Here is a 23789-nt window from a genome sequence, read left to right as displayed (position 1 = left end):
CTCGACTAATTCCCTTCCTACCTAAAAGTGGGATTTGTAAGTGATTTGTAGAAGTTTCAGAGGGTCTTAATGACTGCATATGTGTGGCAGTGAGCCTTGAGGAATGAGGGCCAATGAGCCATATAGTCATCTCTATCTCTTGGATCTTTAAGTAAATTCCTTCAGATCCTCTCCTCCCTGAACAATCCACCTGTCATGGTCTAAAATTATAATAAGCCCAGAACAACTACTGGAGTGTGACTGCCCTCAGATTATCTGCCTTCAGTGCTGGGTTTTGGAGAATGAGGAGAACCATGAAATCTAGAAGTCTGAAGATGCCCACTTACCAGTTTCAGGTCACTGAAAATTTAGTGTGTTACATAGTCACTGCCTTGGGTGGAGTACTGGTTCTTTGTTTAACATTCTCTGGCTTCTTGTTCTCTCTTTGCAGGACACAGCAAGACCTTCACCACTTCTCTTGAGAATGTTGGCTCACACGTGACAAAGGGCATTACTTTTCTCAACCTTGGTGAGTGATGGAGAGATCATACCCCCTGCTCTGAACACTTCTTCCTGGGCATGGTATACCTCAGCCTTCTATACTATCCCATTTCTCATGCCTCTTTGAGACTTGGATTGTGATGACAGTCAATGACCCACTTGAAGTCTGACAAGAGAAGATTTTCTCTGGAACACACCCCTCCCTCTCAACTCCTTAGCCTTTGGCTTGAAAGGGTTGGGGGATGTATCTTCCCTTTTTAGAGAACCTAGGCTGTGAGCTTTCTTATGTTTTTTGGTAGCAGCCTAAAAAGCCATTTGTTAGCATAAAAATGATGACTTGTATGAGATGTTCCCAAATAGCCCATGAGAAATAATGCATCATATTATCCCTTGATTATAGAGAGGACAGGGGCCCCTGGGAAATTGTCTATTTCCTGTTGCTAATCTTGAAAACATTCCAAGTCCCATTAATGATTTATGGATCAGCTTGAGTTGTTTTCATTGGGTAAATATGGTGAAGGGAACCTGAGTATAATGAAGAAAATAAAGAAAGGGTTTGTTGTACCTCCCACCTGAAAGCTGCTTTTCCATGCCAGTTGGGATGTGGGGCACAAAGTTTAGCACAAGACTAAGTAATGCTTTACTTGCTTGCATATGGAACATGGCATATGGAACATTTCCTTTAAAAAAGGAGCTTCAGGTTTAGAGCATGTAATTCTTTGATATCTTTTTCCATCCCTATTCCACAGTCCATCTACTGTCATGACGCATGTTTGGGAGAGTGCAATGTGAGGAAACTGAGCAAAGTGATTTTTATTTTGAATGCTACTATTGATGAGGTTGGATACTTACGCTGAGTGGGCCAGTATGGGCAAATTTTAAACATGATCTCTGAATTTGTGGGAAATTGCCTTAGGGAAGCCTGGTTCTACTGCTTCCTGTGATGAGAGATAAATATTACAGAAGGTTTCCTGGGTCTGGGACTTGATTCTTATCAGCAATGCTTTATCAGCATCCCATCTCAAGAGTGATGTGGGAAACTTTCCACTAAGAAAATAGCACTTTGGGAGGGCAAAGGTATCCTTCCTTTTTTCACCCCTGGGAATGACTTGCAAAGGGCAGGCAAGATTTAATCTGTGGTCTTCAGCGTGTGGAGAGGCCAGAAATACAAGCTTGTAAAAATAGGCTATCTTACACATGTTGTCTTTCCTTCTTAAGCACGTTTTATAGGCACAAAATCATAACCCAGTTTAAACCTGCTCTACAGGTAATTTTTATGACAACAATATTGTTTTTTTGAGTAATATATTTTTAGCTACTAACTACATGCAATTTCCCTGGACTGTCACCCTATTAAAATGGGCTAATATTGATTAAAATATTAAAGAATAACTTTTTGAAATTTTCCATGAACCCCAAACACTTCTATATAAGAAAGATATGTTTATAAGTAAGGAGCTACTATTTATTTAATGAGTACTATATGTTAAGTATTTTAGTTGTTATCTTGTTCCCTACAGCAATTCTGATTGGTGATATTATCCCCATTTTACAGATAACGAAACTGAGGCTCAGAAAGAGTGAGCTCTGTGCTCAGGCTTATTTCAGTGTCTTTTATCAGGGACCCTAGATTATTATTATTATTATTATTATTATTATTTTTTTTTTTTTTTGAGACGGAGTCTCGCTCTGTCGCCCAGGCTGGAGTACAGTGGCCGGATCTCAGCTCACTGCAAGCTCTGCCTCCCGGGTTTACGCCATTCTCCTGCCTCAGCCTCCCGAGTAGCTGGGACTACAGGCGCCCGCCACCTCGCCCGGCTAGTTTTTTGTATTTTTTAGTAGAGACGGGGTTTCACGGTGTTAGCCAGGATGGTCTCAATCTCCTGACCTCGTGATCCGCCCGTCTTGGCCTCCCAAAGTGCTGGGATTACAGGCTTGAGCCACCGCGCCCGGCCCCTAGATTATTATTATTTTTTTTGTTTTTTTTTTTTTTTTTTTTTTTTTTGAGATGGAGTCTTGTTCTGTCGCCCAAGGTGGGGTGCAGTGGCGCAATTTGGGCTCACTGCAACCTCCGCCTCCCGGGTTCAAGCAATTCTCTGCCTCAGCTTCCCAAGTAGCTGGGTTACAGGTGTGTGCCACCATGCCTGGCTAATTATTTTGTATTTTTAGTAGAGACAGGGTTTCACCATCTTGGCCAGGCTGGTCTTGAACTCCTGACCTTGTGATCCACCAGCCTCGGCCTCCCAAAGTGCTGAGATTACAGGTGTGAGCCAGTGCGCCTGGCCTATTAATAGTTTCTTTAAAGATTTTGTTATTTTGTTTTCTTAGCATTTTATTTCAACTAAAACTGTATCAAGTATTTTGTTTAGAGGTGTTGTTTTAGTATTTTTCTCTAATGCAATCCTGAATAAACTGAGAGAAAATGAAGTGAAATGATCCCATCAGTCACCCACATGGTATGCAACATAACTGCCCAAACTAGAAAAGATAATTAGTGTTGTCAGTGTTACAATCCTAGAGTACTTAATTTAAAAATATTTATTCATAGAATTTGATTTTTATCTTATAGCATTTTTGATATATTTTTAAAAATGTAAAACTTCAGTCTAAATGTTTTCAAACATTAAAGTTTTAACTAAATATAGGTGATTAAATTATTTTCTTGAAATTATAAGAATTAAAGTGTCCATTTTACATGTGGCATATGAGTATACATATAGCTTCTGCTTATGTGTGGTACCTTTTCTTCTCCATATAAGATCTTTATTAGAAAAGTCAGCAAATAAAATATAATAAATTGATACAGAGTTCTTTCATCAAATCTTCCTAGCAAACTTTTTGTTTGTTTGTTTGAGACAGGATCTTGCTGTGTTTCCCAGGCTGGAGTACAGTGGTATGATCTTGGCTCACTTCAACCTCTGGCTTCTGGGCTCAAACTATCCTCCCACCTCAGCCTCCTGAGTAGCTGGGATTACAGGCACATGCTGAAATGCCCAGCTAATTTTTTGTATTTTTCATAGAGATGGGGTTTTGCCATGCCGTCCAGGCTGGTCTTGAACTCCTGACCTCAAGTAATCCACCTGCCTCAGCCTCCCAAAGTGCTGGGATTACAGTCAGGAGCCACCGTGCCCAGCCAATAAAAATAATACCCTACCTTATTTTGTTTTTAACTGACAAATAGTAATTGTATATATTTATGGAGTACAATGTGGTGTTTTGATACCTGTATACATTGTGGGAATGATCAAATCAGGCTACTTAGCATATCCTGTATTAGTTTATTGTTACTGTAACAAATTACGGCAAACTTAGATTTTCAAACACCACAGACATTCTCTTAAAGTTCTGTAAAGTTGGAAGTTCGAAATGAGTCTTGAAGGGGCTAAACCAAAGTGTGGGCAGGACTGGTGCCTTCTGGAGGCTCCAGGGAAGAATTTGTTCCTTGCGTCCTCCCTCCAGCCTCTAGAGCAAGCTTGTCCAACCCTTGGTCCATGGGCTGCACATAACCCAGTATGGCTTGAATGTGGCCCAATACAGATCTGTAAACTTCCTTAAAACATTTTTTTTGAGATTTTAATTTTTAAAATTTTTTAGCTTATCAGTTGTCGTTAGTGTATTTTATGTGTGACCCAAGGGAATTCTTCTCCCCAATGTGGCCCAGGGAAGTCAAAAGATTGGACACCCCTGACTAGAGGCTAGTATTTCTTGGCTTGTGGCCACTTCATTCCAACTACTTTCCTCATCGTATGGTCGTCTTCTCTTCTCTAGTCCAATCTCCATCTCATAAGGATTTTTGTGCCTACCTGTGTCTACCTGGATATTCCAGGATAGTCTCCCCATCTCAAGATCCTAGTCACATCTGCAAGGTCTCTTTTACCCTATTCACAGGTTCTGGGGATTAGCACATGCATATCTTCAGGAGCCATCATTCAGCCTACCACAGATACTACTGATCCTTTTGGTGAGACAATAATTCCCTGCTCATTGAGGGACTGAACATCCATCACTGGAGCCCACTCACCAAACGCCAAATAGGAATCTCCCTCTCCCTGCCTCAGTGATGTGGCAACCCAAATCACTGTCATATATTTTCAAATGCCACCTCCCCACGGATATAGTGCCATCCTAATTGACTAGTTAAGTGGTACAGCTGGGAGGTAACTAGGTCATTTGATGCCAATACCCTTTTCATTATGTCCCACTATATTGTTGTTTGTGTTTTGCTAGTAAAGTGTTGCCATAATACGATGATTGCCACCATTCGTGCTAGGCGCTTTAGCATCATTTAATCCACGTTGACTGAAAGGACACTTCTAAGTCAACTGGTTTGAGTTGGTATCCTCTTTCCTTTCCACAGAATGCCTTCTATGCAAATGATTAGCATGTGTTCCTTCACTTCTTAGGAAAAGGAGTCTAGCTGGCTCACTTATAATCTAAATGTTCCATCTATATAAAATTACTACTGTGTGAATTTCTGTTTTTTAAGATCCTAGAAAAAGTATTGGCAAGGGCTACTTCCACCCTTCCATTCTCCAGAAACCTTTTTTTTTATACCTTGTCTCCATCTGAGTACAAATGTTCTTGGTACAAAAATATCTAGTGCAGGGACCGAAGGTGTGAATTCTAGTCAGCTTGATATGCAAGGAAATAAATTAGTACTTCACAAAGTGTCAGTGTGTCTGCAGAGATTGTTCTGATGAATATTGATTTAAAGGTTCTCTAAACAAAATGTTCCTGCTGCTGCTGCTGCTGATGATGATCAGTGGACGAACGTGGGCAACAAAATTTTAGAGCTTCCCCAAACTGGCAGAAATTATGAAGAAAATTCCCAATATAAGCTATTTCCAGCCTACCAGATTAAGGAATAATTCATGTTGCTTGATATTTCTTATTCTAATTTGCTCTGAGATCATTTAGATTCACATAAAGCCACAAATCACTTAGAAACAAAACTGCAGGTATAAATTAAGATAACCATGGCTAAATATCTGAAGAAAATTAGCCGAAGATAGAAATAAATGAGGTTTACCTAGTAAGAGAAATGTGGCTGGTCTTGATAGCTCATGCCTGTAATCCCAGCACTCTGGGAGGCTGAAGCAGGAGGGTTGCTTGAGCCCAGGAGTTCAAGACCAGGCTGGGCAACATGGTGAGACTCCATCTCTGTAAAAATAGAAAATATTAGTGGGGTGTTGGGGGCACAGGCCTGTAGTCCTAGCTACTTGGAAGGCTGAGTTGGGGAGGATCACTTGAGCCCAGGAGTTTGAGGCTGCAGTGGGCCGACATCACGCCACCGCAACTCCAGCCTGGATGACAGAGTGAGACTCTGTCTCAAAAAAAAAAAAAAAAAAAAAAAAGGCCGGGTGCGGTGGCTTAAGCCTGTAATCCCAGCACTTTGGGAGGGGCGGATCACGAGGTCAGAAGATCGAGACCATCCTGGCTAACACAGTGAAACCCCATCTCTAAAAAAAAAAAAAAAAGACAAAAAATGAGCCGGGCGAGGTGGTGGGTGCCTGTAGTCACGGCTACTCAGGAGGCTGAGGCAGGAGAATGGCGTAAACCCGGGAGGCGGAGCTTGCAGTGAGCTGAGATCTGGCCACTGCGCTCCAGCCTGGGAGACAGAGCAAGACTCCGCCTCAAAAAAAAAAAAAAAAAATGGACTGTCATTAGATAGCTTATTACATCGGTAAAACTTTTGCCTTTTGAGATATTCAGAGAAAAGCAGGGATAATATGACGTTCTGTACCTGTGCAGCTCTTACCACATGTAGATGATGTAAATCTTTCTCTTCTATAGACTATTATGTGGCTGTTTACTTACCTGGTCACTTCTTCCACCTACTTAATGTTCAACATCCAGACCTGATCTGCCACAGTCTCTTTCTGACAGGTACGGCTATAGTTTTTCTCTTGTAGAGGTGGCCTATTTGAGTTTGTTTTGACTTTAATAGTCTATGTTTGGGTGAAAGGAGGTTGTTTTGTTTGCTGATCTACTTTTTCTTTTTTTTTTTGGCCAGGAAATAATGAAATGATTGATATGCTACCTCACTGCCCTTTACAATCATTACCAGGGTCCCTGGTACTGGATTGTTGTTCTGGAAAGCTCTATAGAGTACTGCTCAGCCAGTCATCTTTATTACAGCTTCTGCAGAACACCCGCTTAGACTGTGAGAAGATGGCCGCGTTGCACTGTGCACTCTACTGCGGTCAAGGCACGCGGTTCCTGGAAGGCCAGGTGAGAAGATAGCTCATGTTTTAAAATGGGCAGATAGACGACACTGAACCCATTTATTTTGTGGTTGAAAAAGGTCGCTGGGCGCGGTAGCTCATGCCTGTAATCCCAGCACTTTGGGAGGCCGAGGGGGGCGGATCACCTGAGGTCAGGAGTTCGAGACCAGCCTCAACATGGAGAAACCCTGTCTCTACTGAAAATACAAAATTAGCCAGGCATGGTGGTGCATGCCTGTAATCCCAGCTACTTGGGAGGCTGAGGCAGGAGAATTGCTTGAACCTGGGAGGTGGAGTTTGCATTGAGCTGAGATCGTGCCATTGCACTACAGCCTGGACAACAAGAGTGAAACTCTGTCTCCAAAAAAAAAAAAAAAAAAAAAGAAAGAAAGAAAATGGTCAGGAGTTATTTTTATTTAGTTACAATTAATTGAGGTGTATGGCCTTTCTGCTGACATCATCGTCTTTTGTGCTGCTTTTTTATGGATCCCTACCAGGTCTCAGACTCAGGGTGTTTCTGTTATTTTGGGTACTCCCTTTTCCATATTGGGAATAAATGTCTAGCTGTGTCAGTAACATTTCAATGAAGAGCTCCATAAATAATGCGCTTCTTAAATATCTACTTTTTTTCCTGGTCTGTGTTTGATCTATAATTATCAAAAGGACTAAAATCTGTGGCAGCTATTTATTACATTTATAATAAAAATAGCTTACATTTGTATTTCACATTAGAGTTTATTAAGTTTATCCACACACTTCCTGTGTTATTTTACAGCTATCTTGTGAAGTCAGAGAAATCTCCTTATCAGATGTAGTTAAGATCAATGAGTGGCTGGTTAACTACAAAAAAAAAGAGACATTAGATGTTTTATTTTAACCTAAAACATTAAAATGTACATTATTCACCCATGTTTTGACTCAAGCCTTTCTTCGTGCATCTGCTAATTGAAGTGCAAGATCATTTTTCTTGCATAAAAGCACTAGTAATGAGTTACCTCTAACTTCCTGTTACTTTTTAAAAATTTTTATGTCTAAGGATACAGTAATTTAAAGACGCTTACAAAGCAATCTGTGTATACCAGGCATTTTTTATCCAATCTTTTTTAGTTGTTTCCCCTGAACCTAGTTTTCTAGTGTTTTAAAGACATGCCTTTGACTCTTTCCAAAACATTCAACTTTTACTGACCCAATGACACTTTCTACATCCACATTTTACTTGTCTATAGTAATATTGTATTACCTGATTTTGAAAATAAGTACAATAGCATAAACAGGTTTTGAATAAAACAGCTTACTGGTAGGAGCAGAAGTGCAAGTGTGCACCATAGCTAGGCGTGTCTTATATTATCTGTCAGTGCTGAGATGGCAAACATTCCTCCAGCAGGTGAGGATGATTATGGAGATGAGAGAGTTGATGGTATAGCAGGAATTATCCCTCCTCGGGAGACAGTACAGTGATGCTCACAAAGGTTAACTGGTGTGTCCGTATTCACACTGAGGCCCAGCTGGAATTCACACCCAGCTCTGCTGCCTCCAAGCCTAGTGGTTTTGTTTTGCTTTTTTTCCTGGATCCCACAGCTCTTTCCACTGGTGCTTTGCTATAACATGACCTATTCTTGCACAAACGTTAGGTTGAAGAACGTTTATTTGGTTCCCAGCCAAGGAGATTTATTTAAAAGATGTATGAAAAGGATCTCACTTATAATATGCTGTTTTACCTACCCAGAATTGCATTATGTATCTTGAAGATAGTGTAGAAGTGAGTATATTCTTAGGCAATTCTAAAATAGCTATGGAATGCAAAAGCTTCATGTATATTTGTACTTCTTTGGTAGTGGAGGCAGAGAGCAGATTTAAATACCAACAGACTTTTGTCTGACTTTTTAAAGATTATTCAATGGATTTCTGAGAATGTCTCTGCCTGCCATTCATTTGACCTCATTCAGGAATTTATAATTGGTAAGTGTTGCTGATATTGTACCTTAAGTTGAATACTTGACCTTTTTGCTTGAGGGAAAGCAGTAAGTTGATAATGAATGCCTCAACCTGTCCAAATGCTGCTTAGGAGCACATAAAAAAAAAAAAAAAAAAAACTATCCTAGTCAGCAGCTAATTAAATTTCATTCTCTTGTGGTTTTCTAAGAATCTATGGCTGTACAGAGATTGATGAGATACAAGATAGGATCTTGATTCTATAACCTTACTAGTGATTTTTTTTTCCCAGTAAGATGTAACTTTCTTAGCCCAATTTTGTGTTGGCTGGTTTCGTATGAAGTGACATAATGTCATTTGGGTAGATATAGTACTAAGTTATTGTTCTCATTGTAAAAAGCAGAACCTGAACATTTTAGTCAGTAGATAAAATCATAATGGTTACCGTTTTGTGGATGAGGGATAAGACAATGAGAACTTTGTTGGTTTGCTTGTTTTGGTTGAATTACAATGCTGTCATCATCTTATTAAACCACATCTTTTTTCCCCCATTTAAAAAAAATCTACTCAGCTTCTTCATATTGGAGTGTATATTCAGAGACAAGTAACGTGGACAAACTATTGCCACATTCCTCAGTGCTCACTTGGAATACAGTAAGTTAACACTGTGTATGCAGTGTGCAAATAAAATCAATTCCCAGTTGTGGGTCAGTTGTTAGACACCCCTCTTATAGTCATCAGGGTCGTGATTTCACTACTGTTTTGACTGATAAATAACTGAGTTTTTTTTTTTTTTTTTTGGCAGAAAAGTAATAGCGAATCCCTGCTATTGGCCAAAAGTATTTGTATAAAAACAGTAAAATCGAAGGAGCAGATACACAGGGTATTTATTATTCTTCCTGTTACCAGGCAGAACTAAACCTCTATCATGGTATTTTTATTTTCTATGTGACTAGAGTGGATTACGATATGTACTAGGTTTATGTAAGTGAGGAATGGATGGATTGCTGCTATTATACTTGGTAGATAAGGACCTTCATGACCTCTTTTTCCCGCCCTATTAAAAAATCTGTAATAACTCTAGAGCTTCAGGATCAGTAAAAGTCAGCAATCTTAGGCACACTCACCCCAACTGACTTTTTCTCCCTGTCGGTTCAGACTCCCTCCTTTTAAATCAGGATGTGTTGAGCTAAAACACTGCTCATTTTCTCTTGAATATGGTACAGTAGACAAAGCTTTGCTGGCCCAGCAAATGAAAACCATGCATAGGCTGTGCCTGAAAAAGTTCTGCCACTTGTTTCTTATTTAGATATTAGAACTACATGCTTGCTTTTGAGGCAGAAGTTTATGTCAAAAAGGTATTTGGAAAAATAAGCCGAATTTAACACAGTCATAGGAAAAGATGTACTAGGATAAATGGTGATACTTTATGTTTAGACCCTGTCTAAGTATAGTCCTTAAAAAAGATGTATCAAGTGTGTTTGATTACTTTCCAAATTTTTGGTATGCACAGTGGCAGTGCTTTCCTAAAGTCCTTTTCTTTGTCTTTTACTGTCATAGTTATTAGATTTTTATGCCTCACCTTAGAATTTAAGGGAAAGGCCTGAGCTTGTTCCCTCTCTAGGCGCCCACTTTTTTCTTTCGGAACACATGTGAATAGACATGCAGACCCTGTGGTCATACGACAGGAAGTCTGCAGGTTACACCACCCTGGAGTCAGGAAATGCACATCTCTGCTCCCTCCCTTACCAACCCCCTGCTGTTATGTCCTGTGTTCAAAGTGTCCAGGAGGCAGTTGGGACCACTGGTTCCCAGGGTTGTGGTAAAAGACTGAGCCACATGTTAACTGGATGTGGTGTGAGAATATCACCTTGAGGGTAATGCTTCCCTTTTGCACTTCTCAAGATTGTGCAGGGCGGAGCAGCTATTGTGGACACGCACAGGATGACATCAGTAAGTCCCACAAGAAGAGCCATATAAAGAAACCTGTGGTTATAACCTCTCTGTACTGAACGAATCTTGGAGTTTGCCATGTTGCTTTAAACTTCTTGTGATTGGACTAGGTTACCTTAAAGATCTCTTCTAATCTTGAAAAATCTATGAGTCTATGCTTATCATTAGCTATGACGTAAATCATTTATTTTTCTCTAATCTGCAAATGTTCTTAATGCTACAACCTTAATAAAAAGTTGCCACAGGAGAAAACATGGACTTCACACTTTTGTAGGAGACAGCTGACTTGGATTTTTTAAGATAATAGAAAATATGATGCCCTTACACATAGATAATCCTGAATTATGTTTTGCAAGCAACTATATCTCTTTTAAAATGCTATTTATAACCTAAAACCGTAATGAAATTGTAATGTTTTTTTTGAGGTATCCTCTGTAGTGATAAATGAAGCTCACAATAGATTCTTATCATGGCTTTCAACCATCACAATGAAGAACTTAGTTGTTTGCATGTTCTGAAAATTTATTTCTCTGTCACTATGATACCCTTTTTTTACAGGAATATTCTGTATCAGTAAAATCTCGGTCATTTAAATTCTAGACAAATACCAATTTTTATTTCTACATTACATCTCCTAAAATATTTTCTTATATACTTAACCTACTTTTTTTAAGGAAATGGAAGCTTATTTGACCAGATGAGAGGCTACTTACATAATTAACATACAGATACACTTTTCAAAGTAATAGTGAATAAAGGGCAATCTTGAAAGTTTATCATTTCATTAAATTTCTGTTTTAACGCTCACTAGTTAGCAGAATGCTATCATTTGCCCTTCTTGAAATGAATTGTTCACCTTTCAGATTTACCATGATGATAGCACTGCAGAAACTTTTTTTTTTTCTTTAGAGATGGAGTCTTGCTCTGTCATCCAGGCTGGAGTGCAATGGCACAATCTCAGCTCATTGCAACCTCCACCTCCCAGGCTCAAGCGATTCTCCTGCCTCAGCCTCCTGAGTTGCTGGAAATACAGGCACCCGCCACCATGCCTGGCTAATTTTTTTGTTTTTTAGTAGAGACGGGGTTTCACCATGTTGGCCAGGCTGGTCTCCAACTCCTAATCTAAAGTGATCTGCCAGCCTTGGCCTCCCAAAGTTCTGGGATTACAGGTGTGAGCCACTGCGCCTGGCTGCTGCAGAAACTTTTTTATGGGGAGCTCTTACCTCTGAAATTACAGAGGACAACGAGGTACAGAACAGTTATCCAGCCAAGTCATGCAAGAATCCCATTAGTCTTGGTTCCTTCTAGTGAGGTAGGGGCCAACTATAATACATTTAAGTGAAAGAAGAGAGGAAGGAGTATTGATAATGAAACATTTCCCCTTTATCGTTACATTTGGTGCAAACATAATTTGCCTCATTTGTTCTTTAATAGAAATGTATAAAAATACCCTATTTGCTCTCTATTTCTTTGTAATTGTCTTTTCCTTTCCTTTAGAGACCCTGCCAACTATTATAATTGTGACTTTAAAGAATATGTCCCTTCTGGAGGCAAGAGATAGGCTAGGCTATATTCACTGTTATTTATGTGCTCCAAGGTTTATTTGAAGTAGAGGTTAGAAACTGGAAGCTGCCCTTAGCTTCTCTCTGTGCAGAAAACACTCCCTGAAAGCTTGAGCTAGTGGTAATTCATACAATGAGCAGCAGTATGTGTTTTTTTCCCCACTATAGGAAATTCCTGGAATAACTCTTGTGACAGAAGACATTGCATTGCCTTTTATGAAGGTAGGTCCCTTACAGCAAGAAACAAAAGTACAGATACATGATTAAAGCTCTGCTGCCTGAGTATTATGGTGGTTCCAAAAGGGATTGCAAATTGGCTGGGGCAGGGAGGGCAAGGCAATAGGGTGGGTTTTCTGGAGAATCCTTCCTACATGGGTGAGTGATCACTGAGTATGATAGTATGGCAATTCTCAGCAATGCTCTTTGAAGAAGGTAGTTTCCTGAAGATAGAAGAGAATTACGGTGCTCAACTTAAACCTTCCAAAACTAGCACTTGCCACTGTGCCTCAGGCCGGGCTATACTAAGGGAGGTCTGGTAGATGATCTTTAGAGAGGCTGGTAGCTGCTTTTACTTTATTTGCACAACTGTTACTCCCTCAAAATGAGTGCACGCGCACGCGCGCGCGCACACACACACACACACACACACACACAGAATTTCCAGTCTTAAAACCATTAAGTGATGTGGGCTAGGATTATCTAATTTCCTTCTGGTTCTAAAAACAGCTTTTTTGTTTCTCAAGAGTGATCTGTATTGGCCCTCTATGTGGTCTCCATCAACCTCTGAACATTAAGCTGTAGCTGTTAGTGTCTTTCTGCAACCTGGTGGCTTCAGAATAGTTTCGGAGTACCATAGGAGAATGGGGTGGAGTGAGTAGAAAAGAATATGTATGTTGTTAAAACTAGGGGGAGTATTTTAGCACAGTTTCCTTGAAGCTCCTTTGTTGTTTTTGGCATTTGGCATTGCCTCCTGTTAATCATAGCTTGATGTAGACTGGGAACGCTCAACTTCTGGCAGCAGGGAGCTCCGGGTGCTAACGCCTTTTATTTCCATTTGATTTTTTTGTATCTGTGAAGGGCAAGCTAGGCCTGGGTAGCTGGGGGAAGGCTGTGGCATTTGAGGTCACAGTGAATCACTGCGGGCGGGAGAGGGCAGATCGGGGCCCAGGTTAGTGGTTCTAGGTTTTGGTCTTAAGAAGAATCCCTTAAAAATAGACTGATGATCTGTGTTTCCAGGCAAAAGCATGGGGCTGCTGTGAAGTCCTACTAACGTATGAAGATGAAGAGAAAAGAAAGGTTTTGTTAATAGTTTAAAAGGTGTTTTAAAAGATTCCACCCTTTCATTTTATTTATTGTTTATTGTTTCTGCCTTTTCCACTAGTCTTACCAAATCCATAATGTGTTTTTATTTTATTTTTAGAGATGGGGTCTCCTTTTGTTGCCCAGGCTGGAGTGCAGTGGCATGATCATAGCTCACTAAAATCTCTCATTCCTGGGCTCAAGCAATCCTCCCGTCTCAGCCTCCTGAGTAGTTGGTACTACAGTCATGAGCCACCACACCCATCCAGTTTCTTATTTTTTTCTTATTTTTTTTGTAGAGATGGGATCTTGCTATGTTGCCAGGCTGATCTCAATCTACTGGCCTCAAGTCATCCTCCTGCCTTAGCCTCTCAGAATGCTAGGATTATAGGTGTGAACCACCATGCCGGACCATAATTTTTTAATGGACAACAAACCAGTGAAGAAAAATTTTGAAAGAAATATCATCCACAATTCTATAGTTCCTAATGTACCAACTGTCTCTTCTCCCCCATTTCCTCTTGGCCTTTGTTATAGGTATGCATATTTTACCCAGTAGTAATTGTAATCTAGAGACATTAGATAAATTTTAGAAATTATGTTACTGTAAACATTTTTTCATGTTGCTATGTAAACTTATAATTTCTAATGACTCCATAGGATTCCACTGAATGGCAGTGTCTTTTTATTTTTATTATTTTAAATTAATAAGTGTGTGAGGAAAAACTCTGTCCAAACTGTGTTTTCCCTCTCTTGCACTGCAACAATAATCATCAACACAGAAAAACACTTCTGTTACCAAATGTGTGGGAATTCTTTCCTCACGCACCAAGCAGCAGACACCAGCTGGATGCCCTCTAATTCAGTTCTGATGCTACCTACCCAGAGACAGTGTCAGATCCCACAGGATGGGGGGCATAGTCTCCAAGACTACCCTCCACACCCTCAGATACCAGGTGTGAGTCCAGGTCTCTGGACCTTCTGACCAACTGTCTTCAAGTTGGGGTTCCCACGAAACCTCTTTAGGTTTGATTAATTAGCTGGGGTGGCTCACAGAACTCAGGGAAACATGTTTAGTGGCCTATTATAAAGGATATTGCAAAGGATATAGATGAAGAGATACATAGAGTAAGGTATGGAGGAAGGGGCGTGGAGCTTCCATGCCCTCTTTGGACTCACCACCCTCCAGGAACCTCCACCTGTTCAGCTATGGGGAAACTTCCCCAACCTAGTCTTCTGGGATTTTTATGGAAGCATTCCTTTCCTCCAGGGTATGAGGTGGGGCACTCTTAGGGGAGGGGCTTGAGATCCACAATCAGAAAGGTAGGGGGGTGGGGCAGGGGGTGGTGGTGGGGAGTGGTGGTTGGGGGAGAGTCCTGCCTTAGGGCAGGTGAAAGGAAAGCAGGAGAGAGAGAGTTTCCTGAGACTAGTCCTGGTCCCGAAACCTCAAACACCCAATATTATAACAGCAGGCTGTAACAAAGGCTATGGGCATTGTGAACTAACCTATAAGGCTTGTCTGTTTTTGGGACAGGCAAAATGGGGGAATTGTAAGGAGAGTTTATAGGCTTTAAAAGGCCATGCTGTAACAGGCGAGTGATAACAGGCTTTAATCCTTTTAAAGTGTGCTGTGGAATGGGATATTGGCATTGAGCGGGGTAAGGGTGATTAGGTTTTAATAGAATGGTAAGGGGTGCATGATCCATCACCAAGGAGGGAGTAGAGGTGTCCTATACTTGTGAATTAAGATGGGGAGATATAAGGAGAGAATGTGAAGGAGGCTTTGAACTGGGGAAAAGGCGGCAATGAGGTGTGACTGTAGCCTAGGAATAGTCAGGGAAGCAGATAATTTAGTTAAAATGTCTTGACCTAATCAGGGAACTGGGCAGGTGGGGATAACTAAAAAGGAGTGTATACAAGAATATTGTCCAAGTTGACACCAGAGTAGGGGAGTTTTAAGGGGTTTTGAAGCCTGTCCGTCAATACCCACAACAGTTATGGAGGCAAGGGAAATATGCCCTTGAAAAGAAGGTAATGTGGAGTGGGTAGCCTCTGTATTGATTAAGAAGGGGATAGGCTTACCTTACACTGTAAGAGTTACCCAAAGCATCTGTGATGGTCCAGGAAGCTTCTGAGGTGATTGGGCAGCATCAGTCTTCAGCTGCTAAGCTGAGAAGATCTGGGAAGGAGTCAGCCTTGGGCCAGAGTTCCAGGGGCTCCGGGAGTGGCTGCCAGGCGAGTTGGACAGTCTGATTTCCAGTGGGGTCCCGCACAGATGGGACACGGCTTAGGAGGAATCCTGGGCTGTGGGCATTCCTTGGCCCAGTGGCCAGATTTCCAGCACTGAAGTAAGATCCTGGGGGCGGAGGTCCTGAAGTAATGCTTGACTGCTGCGGCTTAGGCATTTTGAAGTTCTTGTGTGCTGGAGATGTGGCTGGGGTTTCTCTCTCAGTGGAGGCAAGGAATTGCAACTCAGAAATATGTTGCTACTTGGCTGCCTCTACTCTATTATTGTACACCTTGAAGGTGAGGTTAATTAAGTCTTGCTGTGGGGTTTGAGGGCCGGAATCTAATTTTTGGAGCTTTATGTAATGTCAGGAGCAGATTGGGTAATAAAATGCATATTGAAAATAAGACAGCCTTCTGGCCCTTCTGGGTCTAGGGCGGTAAAGCGTCTAAGGGTTGTTGCCAAATGGGCCATGAACTGGGTTGAGTTTTTATATTTGATGAAAAAGAGTCTAAATGCTAACTGATTTGGGAGAGGTTGGATAAATAAAAAGGAGCATTAACCTTGACTATGCCTTTAGCTCCAGCCACCTCTTTAAGAGGAAATTGTTGGGCAAGTAGGGGAGGGCTAGTCATGGAATGAAACCGTAAGCCGGACCAGGTGTGAGGAGGGGAGGTGATAAAAGGATTATAGGGTGGGGGAGCAGAGGCTGAAGTAGAATTGGGACCTGGCTCAGCCTCGTGAGGAGCAGCCTGGGGAGGAGGGGAGAGGTCAGATGGGTCTGTAGAAAAGGAGGATTCAGAGGACTCAGAGCTTGGGGTGGAGACTGAAGGAACAGACAGGAGAGAAAGAAGACGGATTTGGAATGAGTCACATGGGAGCAGAGACTATGGAGGGACCAATGTGTAAAAGAATGCCTGGACGTCAGGTACCTCAGACCCATTTGCCCATTTTTCGACAAAAATCATCCAGATCTTGTAAAATGGAGAATTCGAAAGTGCTGTTTTCTGGCTATTTAGAACCATTATTGAGTTTGTATTGGGGCCAAGCAGTGTTGCAGAAGAAAATAAGGTGCTTAGGTTTTAGGTCAGGTGAGAGTTGAAGAGGTTTTAAGTCTTTGAGAACACAGGCTGAGGGAGAAGAAGGGGGAATGGAGGGTGGAAGGTTGCCTATAGTGAAGGAGGCAAACACAGATAAAAGGGTAGAGACACAGAGAGAAGTGGGGTGTAGTGAGCAGCCCTGGGCTGCAATGTGGGCGAGCAGCCAAAGCAGGTGTCCCTGTAATTGACTTGCCACCAAGGGAATGTGGGTGAATGACCCCAGGACCACAGGCACACACCACCAAGCCTGGGTGAATGTGGGCAGGTGTCCCCATGGTGATCAGACACCAATGGAGTGTGAGTGAATAATCAGGCAGGCCTCCCCGCAGTGATTAAAACACCAAGGGAAGACTGTCTTCCAGAGTCTGTGACTGACACCGGAGGTTTGGGTCCACAGATAATATGTGTCTCCTTTGTCTCTACTACAGAGAAAAAGAACTGGAATTGGAAGGACAGGGAGATTGAAGGGTAGCAAGAGAGGCTGGAGAAGAGAGTGAAAAGACCGCCCACCCGATTTGAAAGTCATGAGATGTTCCTTGGGCTGGTTGGTCTGAGGACCTGAGGTCATAGGTGGATCTCCTCATGGAAGTGCGGGCGAGGACAGGGGACCAGTCTCCCGAAGGAGTCCTCCTGTTCCAGGTCTTTGGCACCAAATGTCACGTGCGTCTGTGTGAAGAGACCACCAAACAGGCTTTGTGTGAGCAATAAAGCTTTTTAATCACCTGAGTGAAGGCGGGCTGAGTCCGAAGAGAGTCTGTGAAGGGAGATAGGGGTGGGGCCATTTTGTAGGATTTGGGTGGGTAGTGGAAAATTACAGTCAAAGGGGGTTCTCTTTCAGGCAGGGGCAGGGGTCACAAGGTGGTCAGTGGGTCAGTGGGGGAGCTTCTGAGCCAGGAGAAGGAATTTCACAAGGTTAATCACTCAGTTAAGGTGGGGTAGGAACAAATCACAATGGTAGAATGTCATCAGTTCAGGTAGGAACTGGCCATTTTCACTTCTTTTGTGATGCTTCACTTCCTTTAGGCCATCTGGATGTATACTGTAGGTCACAGGGGATATGATGGCTTAGCTTGGGCTCAGAGGCCTGACAAGGGCTAATTTACGTTAACAAGGGATTTATGAGTTTACCAGTTTTACTACAACCTTATCAACGTTGTGTATTTTCATTTAAAAAGTTAAGTATAAAAGTGGTGGAAAGGTCCTATTAAGTTTTACCTATTAGGTTTTCTAAGAATATGGTTTAGCTTTGCTTAGAAACAAAGTTACTCCTTTTTTGCACTGGCTTGTTTGTTTTCCATGTGTGGGTGTGTGTAAAATGGGGTATTTTATGTCTTCCATATGTTTCTGTCCTCCTTTTACATTCCCTCTTTCTCCTCATGTTTTTCTCCTCTACCCAGAGCTGTCATATTTGGCTCTGCAGACAGTTGTTTCCCACTCACCATTTCCACGCATGCTTGGGAGGTCTTTTGGCTCCACCTGTACTCATGTGCTAGTAGTTATTAATACCAAGGATATGAGGCACTGTAGATCTCTCTGTGACCCTCTGCACGTAGCCGTGATCCATCAAGGAAGGCAGAGGTATATTGCTGAGACTAGCCTTGGACTCAGGAGAAGATAGTACTGGGTTTGGTTTGACCAGCTCCACACACCCCAAATGCTCAGCATGCGAGACTCTAATCAGGAGATTCTCATTCCCAAGACACCTGGTCCTGCTGTTTCTCATTTGTTTCCTCATGTCTGCTTGCATAATACCACTCACTCACTCCAAGCTGCTGCCTTCACCTTTAACCTACTTCTTCTATCCCAAGTCCCAACTTAATTATAGAGGGATGAAGCTGGTTGCAGGAGCATGTCCCACCCTCAGCTCCTCTCTCCCTAGTCCCAGTTATGTGACTGTTCTTGCCATACTTACCCAATAGGAGGTGGCTCTGGACACTCATGACCTGAATCACAAATTACCTAAGAGTGTGTGCTTGCTTCCACAGTCTTTCTTTGAGTCTCAAGGGACCCATCCTATTTACTCTGACCACACTTACTTCTTTTTGCCTTAGTAGATGAGTGCCCTGATAAGGAGTCAAGGGAGGAAAGGGGTAGGGGTGTATGTGTGGGAACTAGATAGGTACGTTCCTCCTGTTGTCTCTGCATTCTGAAGCACTTCCTTTTAGTATAAAGTGGAACACTGTATAAATGTTTAATGAATTGTGATATTGCTATGGTCTGAATGTTTATATCTCTTCAGAATTCTTATATGGAAGTCCTGACCCCCAAGGTGATGGTTTTAGGTGGTGGTGCCTTTGGGAGGTGATTAGTTCATGAGGGCAGAGCCCTGGTGATTGCAATTAGTACCCTCATAGAAGAGACCCTACAGAGCCAACTTGCCCTCCCGCCGCATGAGGTTACAGTGAACACATGGCAGTCTAGGAAGTGGGCCCTTATCAGACACCACATCTGACCACACCCTGATTTTGGGCACTCCAGTCTGAAGAACTGTGAGAAATAAATTTGCTGATAAGCCGTCTGGTTTATGGTATTTTGGTGTAGCTGCTGTAACAGACTAAGACCTATATGAACATCTTGGGCAGGATAAACCAGTTAAATCAGAAAATCTTCCTTACAGAGACAAAGGACTTCCTCATCTTATAAATAGTTCTCAAAGTCATTTTAAAAACACTAAACAGGAAATATATTGAAACAAGGTGCTTGCCTTAAAAGGAATGTCATTAACAGTGTCCTTCCTAAGAATGATTTTATCCCTTTGTAAACTATGGATTGCTGTAGGGAAACGGCAACTTTCATAAAAGGCTAAAAATTGCCCTTGATTTTATTTTTATTTTTTAAAATTTTTGATTGATTGATTGATAGATTGATTTAGGGTCTCCCTCTGTCACCCAGGCTGGAGTGCAGTGTTGCTGTAGTGGCTCACTGCAGCCTTGACTTCCTGGGCGTAAGCAATCCTCCCACATCAGACTCCCAAGTAGTTGGGACCACAGGCACACGCCACCAAACCTGGCTAATTTTTTTTTTTTTTTTCCTGTGGAGACAGGGTCTTGGTATGTTGCTGGGGCTGATCTTAAATTCCTGGCCTCGAGGGATTATCCCACCTCAGCCTCACAAAGTGCTGGGATTACACACATGAGCCACCACACTTGGCCTGCCCTTCATTTTATGAGAAGAAAAACCATTAAAACTATTCAACCACAGGAAGCATGTATGGATTTTTAAAACTGGAAAATAAATATAAGTATAAAGATGAGCATGATACAACTGGAGAAATGGGATATTTTTACCACAGTCTTTAAGTTGGACGTCTGAAGTGTGTTTAATCACTTGTTAGAGATTGTTGATTACCTGACTCGGAAACTGGGAAGGACAAAAAACTTACTGCTCGTTTCTACTTATGGCCACTCAGATGTGAGGGTGTCATTGCCAATGTCTATCAGTCGTCTGATGCCCCTGAGCAACTGGTAGAAGAGTAGTTTATACCTGGGCTGCTCTCCATTCAGAAACTTATCTGCTTTTTCACTGGTGTTAAACTGTTTTAGGCTGGGTGCGCTGGCTCACACCTGTAATCCCAGCACTTTGGGAGGCTGAGGTGGGTGGATCACTTGAGGCCAGGAGTTCGAGACTAACCCGGCCAACATGGTGAAACCCTGTCTCTATAGAAAATACAAAAATTAGCAGAGTGTGGTGGTGCACACCTGTAACCCCCAGTACTTGGGAGGCTGAGGCAAGAGAATTCCTTGAACCTGGGAGGTGGAGGTTGCAGTGAGCCAAGATCACGCCACTGCACTCCAGCCTGGGTGACAGAGCAAGACTTCACCTCACAAACAAAACACAAAGTTTTTTTTTTTTTTTTTTTTTTTTTTTTTTGTGACGGAATCTCGCTTTGTCGCCCAGGCTGGAGCGCAGTGGCCGGATCTCAGCTCACTGCAAGCTCCGCCTCCCGGGTTTACGCCATTCTCCTGCCTCAGCCTCCAGAGTAGCTGGGACTACAGGCGCCCGCCACATCGCCCTGCTAGTTTTTTGTAGTTTTAGTAGAGACGGGGTTTCACCGTGTTAGCCAGGATGATCTCGATCTCCTGACCTCGTGATCCGCCCGTCTCGGCCTCCCAAAGTGCTGGGATTACAGGCTTGAGCCACCGCGCCCGGCCAACACAAAGTTTTAATTGGGCAGAGCATGAGTGTAATTAATTGCTTAGTGAAGCACAAAAGACATAAAAGCACAAAAGACTTGACCCCCACAGTACAGACAACCATGATCACTTAAATAAAAAGATTTTTAGCTGTCTGAAGTATTGGTATAATTACAATGTAATAGTTTGCAATTTTTAAAAATTGTTGCTTTGACAAAGATGTAGCATCAATAGCAGTGTTAGTTGGTTATGTGGGAAATATTGATTTCCCAAAGTTCAGTTTGCACATATTTTCTGGAACAGTTAATTATAGTGAGGCCAGTGGATACCATAGACCTTACTTTTATGATGCAACAAAAAAATACTAATTAGAGGTAGATTAGCATAGATTAAAAAAATAAGATGATACTGGCTGGGCACGGTGGCTCATGCCTATAATCCCATCATTTTGGGAGGCCTAGGTGGGTGGATCACCTGAGGTCAGCAGTTTGAGACCAGCTTGGCCAACACGGTGAAACCCGTCTCTACTACAAATGCAAAAATTAGCTGGGCATGGTGGCGGGCGCCTGTAGTCCCAGCTACCCGGGAGGCTGAGGCAGGAGAATTGCTTGAACCTGGGAGGTGGAGGTTACAGTGAGCCAAGATTGCGCCATTGCACTCCAGCCTGGGCGACAGAGGGAGACTGCGTCTCAAAAAACAAAAACAAAAAGAAGAGCTTGAGGCTAGTGATTTCATTTCTGTTGTTTCTGTACCAATGGGGGTGTCTTCAGGCTACTTCCTAGATGATGAAATTGAGGAACAGACCCAGGATGGAGGATTCTTGTTTTTGTTCCTCTTCTACCAGCTACTACACTGTGCTGGTCTTATTCATAGTTTTGGATGGGGACAAGTGTTTTTAATTCTCAAGACTGAGAGGAGGGAAAGAGCTTAGCATTGACTTTCTCAAGGCATAAACTGATTGTGAGATGGAATAGTTTAGAGCCACATTTAGTGATTTCATTTTTAGAAAAAAATTCAACCCATTGAAAATAACAGAAACTACCCAGATGAGCAAGTAAGTGGAAATTTTTGCGAGATAAGGAGCAAGTCCATTTATATTCGGGAGACCTTGAAATTGCAGCATGCGTTTCCCTAAGTGGGCAGCCTTAGGAGTTCTGATCACTTGCCCTGTGAATGAGTGTTCCTGTTTAGAGCATCTTAGTTTAGTGCCTTCCTAGCTTTATGTATACACAAACATTTTCTATTTATTCTGTCAGTGCTTAGAGGTGGTGGGTCACTGTGTTTCTCTGGGCTGTAAGTAAAAGCTGATACTGAGATGGGATCCACGAAGAGCCAAATTGGATGATGCTTTAGCTGTGCTAGTTGAGTCCTGGCACACAGAGGAAATGGTTCTCTTTGAGCTGGCCGCCTCTTCTGTAAGAAGATGCTGGTTAATCAGCAGAAGTAGGACCAAAGCCAGAGGGCCTTTTGGAAATGAAAGACAGATTTTTTTTTTTTTTTTTTTTTTTTCTGGCAGTAATTTGCAGATGAACCAGTACCACAGAGTTTTTTTGTTTGTTTGTTTTTGGATTAATTGGCAATCCAAATAATAAATGGGGAACAATTCCTTAATGTAACCCACTGGTTCTTTTGTTTAGTGAATAGTTGTGATGGGCTGTGTTTGGCAATTATTTCAGGTCATCCTGAGAGAAAAAACTCCCCTTTATATAGGAAAATGCTTCTAGGTCATTCCTTGAGGATCTGATTGCTTATAACATTGTCTCTAATTCAGGGGTATTTTTCTTTGCTTTGCTTTTTTTTAAGACAGTCTCATTCTGTCATCCAGGCTGGAATGCAGTGGCATGATCTTGGCTCACTGCAACCTCTGCCTCCCCAGGTTCAAGTGATCCTCCCATCTCAGCCTTCCAAGTAGCTGGGACTACAAGTGCACGCCACCATGCCCAGCTAATTTTTTGCATTTTTAGTAGAACCAGGTTTTCACCATGTTGCCCAGGTCTCGAACTCCTGAGCTCAGGTAATCCACCCATCTTGGCTTCCCAAAGTGCTGGAATTGCAGGTGTGAGCCACTGCACCCAGCATGGGTATGTTTCTTATACAGCATTTTTGTGTTTTATTTTTAAAGCTTTATTAGCTCTTTTCAAGTAGTTGGTGATGGGCTTCTGGGGTGGTTGTGGCTTTCATTTTGTGGTGCTGTTGTTCCTGATGAGTACAGTATTTGCTTTGTTGGATAAGTGCTAGCTGATTGACAGTGATTTCCTGTGCTCCCAGGTTCATCCTTTTTTTTTTTTTTTTTTTTTTTTTTAATTTTAAGTTCCAGGATACATGTTCAGGACATGCAGGTTTGTTACATAGGTAAACGTATGTCATGGTGGTTTGCTGCACCTCTCAACCCATCACCTAGGTATTAAGCCCAGCATGCATTAGCTATTTACTCTGATGCTTTCCTTCCCCCAACCCCCCAACAGGCCCCAGTGTGTGTTGTTCCCCTCCCTGTGTCCATGTGTTCTCATTGTTCAGCTCCCACTTATAAGTGAGAACAAGTGGCATTCAGTTTTCTCTCCCTGTGTTAGTTTGCTGAGGATAATGGCTTCCAGCTCCATCTGTGTCCCTGCAAAGGACATGAGCTTGTTCCTTTTTGTGGCTGCATAGTATTCCATGGTGTATATGTACCACATTTTCTTTATCCAGTCTGTCATTAATGGTCATTTGGATTGATTCCATTTCTTCGCTATTGTGAATAGTGCTGCAGTGAACATACATGTGCATGTAGCTTTATAATAGAAGGATTTGTATTCCTTTGGGTATATACCCAGCAATGGGATTGCTGGGTCAAATGGTATAATACTTCTGGTTCTAGGTCTTTGAGAAATTGCCATACT

At 42.1% G+C, this 23789-nt stretch overlaps 1 protein-coding gene across 4 annotated transcripts in view; it reads left to right on the top strand.

The window, feature by feature from the left end:
- The window catches only part of GSAP (gamma-secretase activating protein), a 102278-nt gene that overhangs the window by 55521 nt on the left and 22968 nt on the right, over positions 1–23789 (top strand). For all 4 annotated transcript variants that reach the window (XM_033192967.1, XM_033192964.1, XM_033192966.1 and 1 more), the window contains 6 exons: positions 431–508; positions 6274–6366; positions 6494–6711; positions 8594–8663; positions 9208–9290; positions 12320–12373. In XM_033192967.1, coding sequence (XP_033048858.1) covers positions 431–508; positions 6274–6366; positions 6494–6711; positions 8594–8663; positions 9208–9290; positions 12320–12373 — 596 coding nt within the window. The remainder of the gene's footprint in view (positions 1–430; positions 509–6273; positions 6367–6493; positions 6712–8593; positions 8664–9207; positions 9291–12319; positions 12374–23789) is intronic.

The sequence above is a fragment of the Trachypithecus francoisi genome, unplaced genomic scaffold, assembly GCF_009764315.1.
Source record: "Trachypithecus francoisi isolate TF-2019V2 unplaced genomic scaffold, Tfra_2.0 Lachesis_group4, whole genome shotgun sequence".
Lineage (NCBI taxonomy): Eukaryota > Metazoa > Chordata > Mammalia > Primates > Cercopithecidae > Trachypithecus > Trachypithecus francoisi.
Note: the sequence above shows the minus strand (reverse complement) of the source record. Positions and strands in the feature narration are given on the sequence as shown.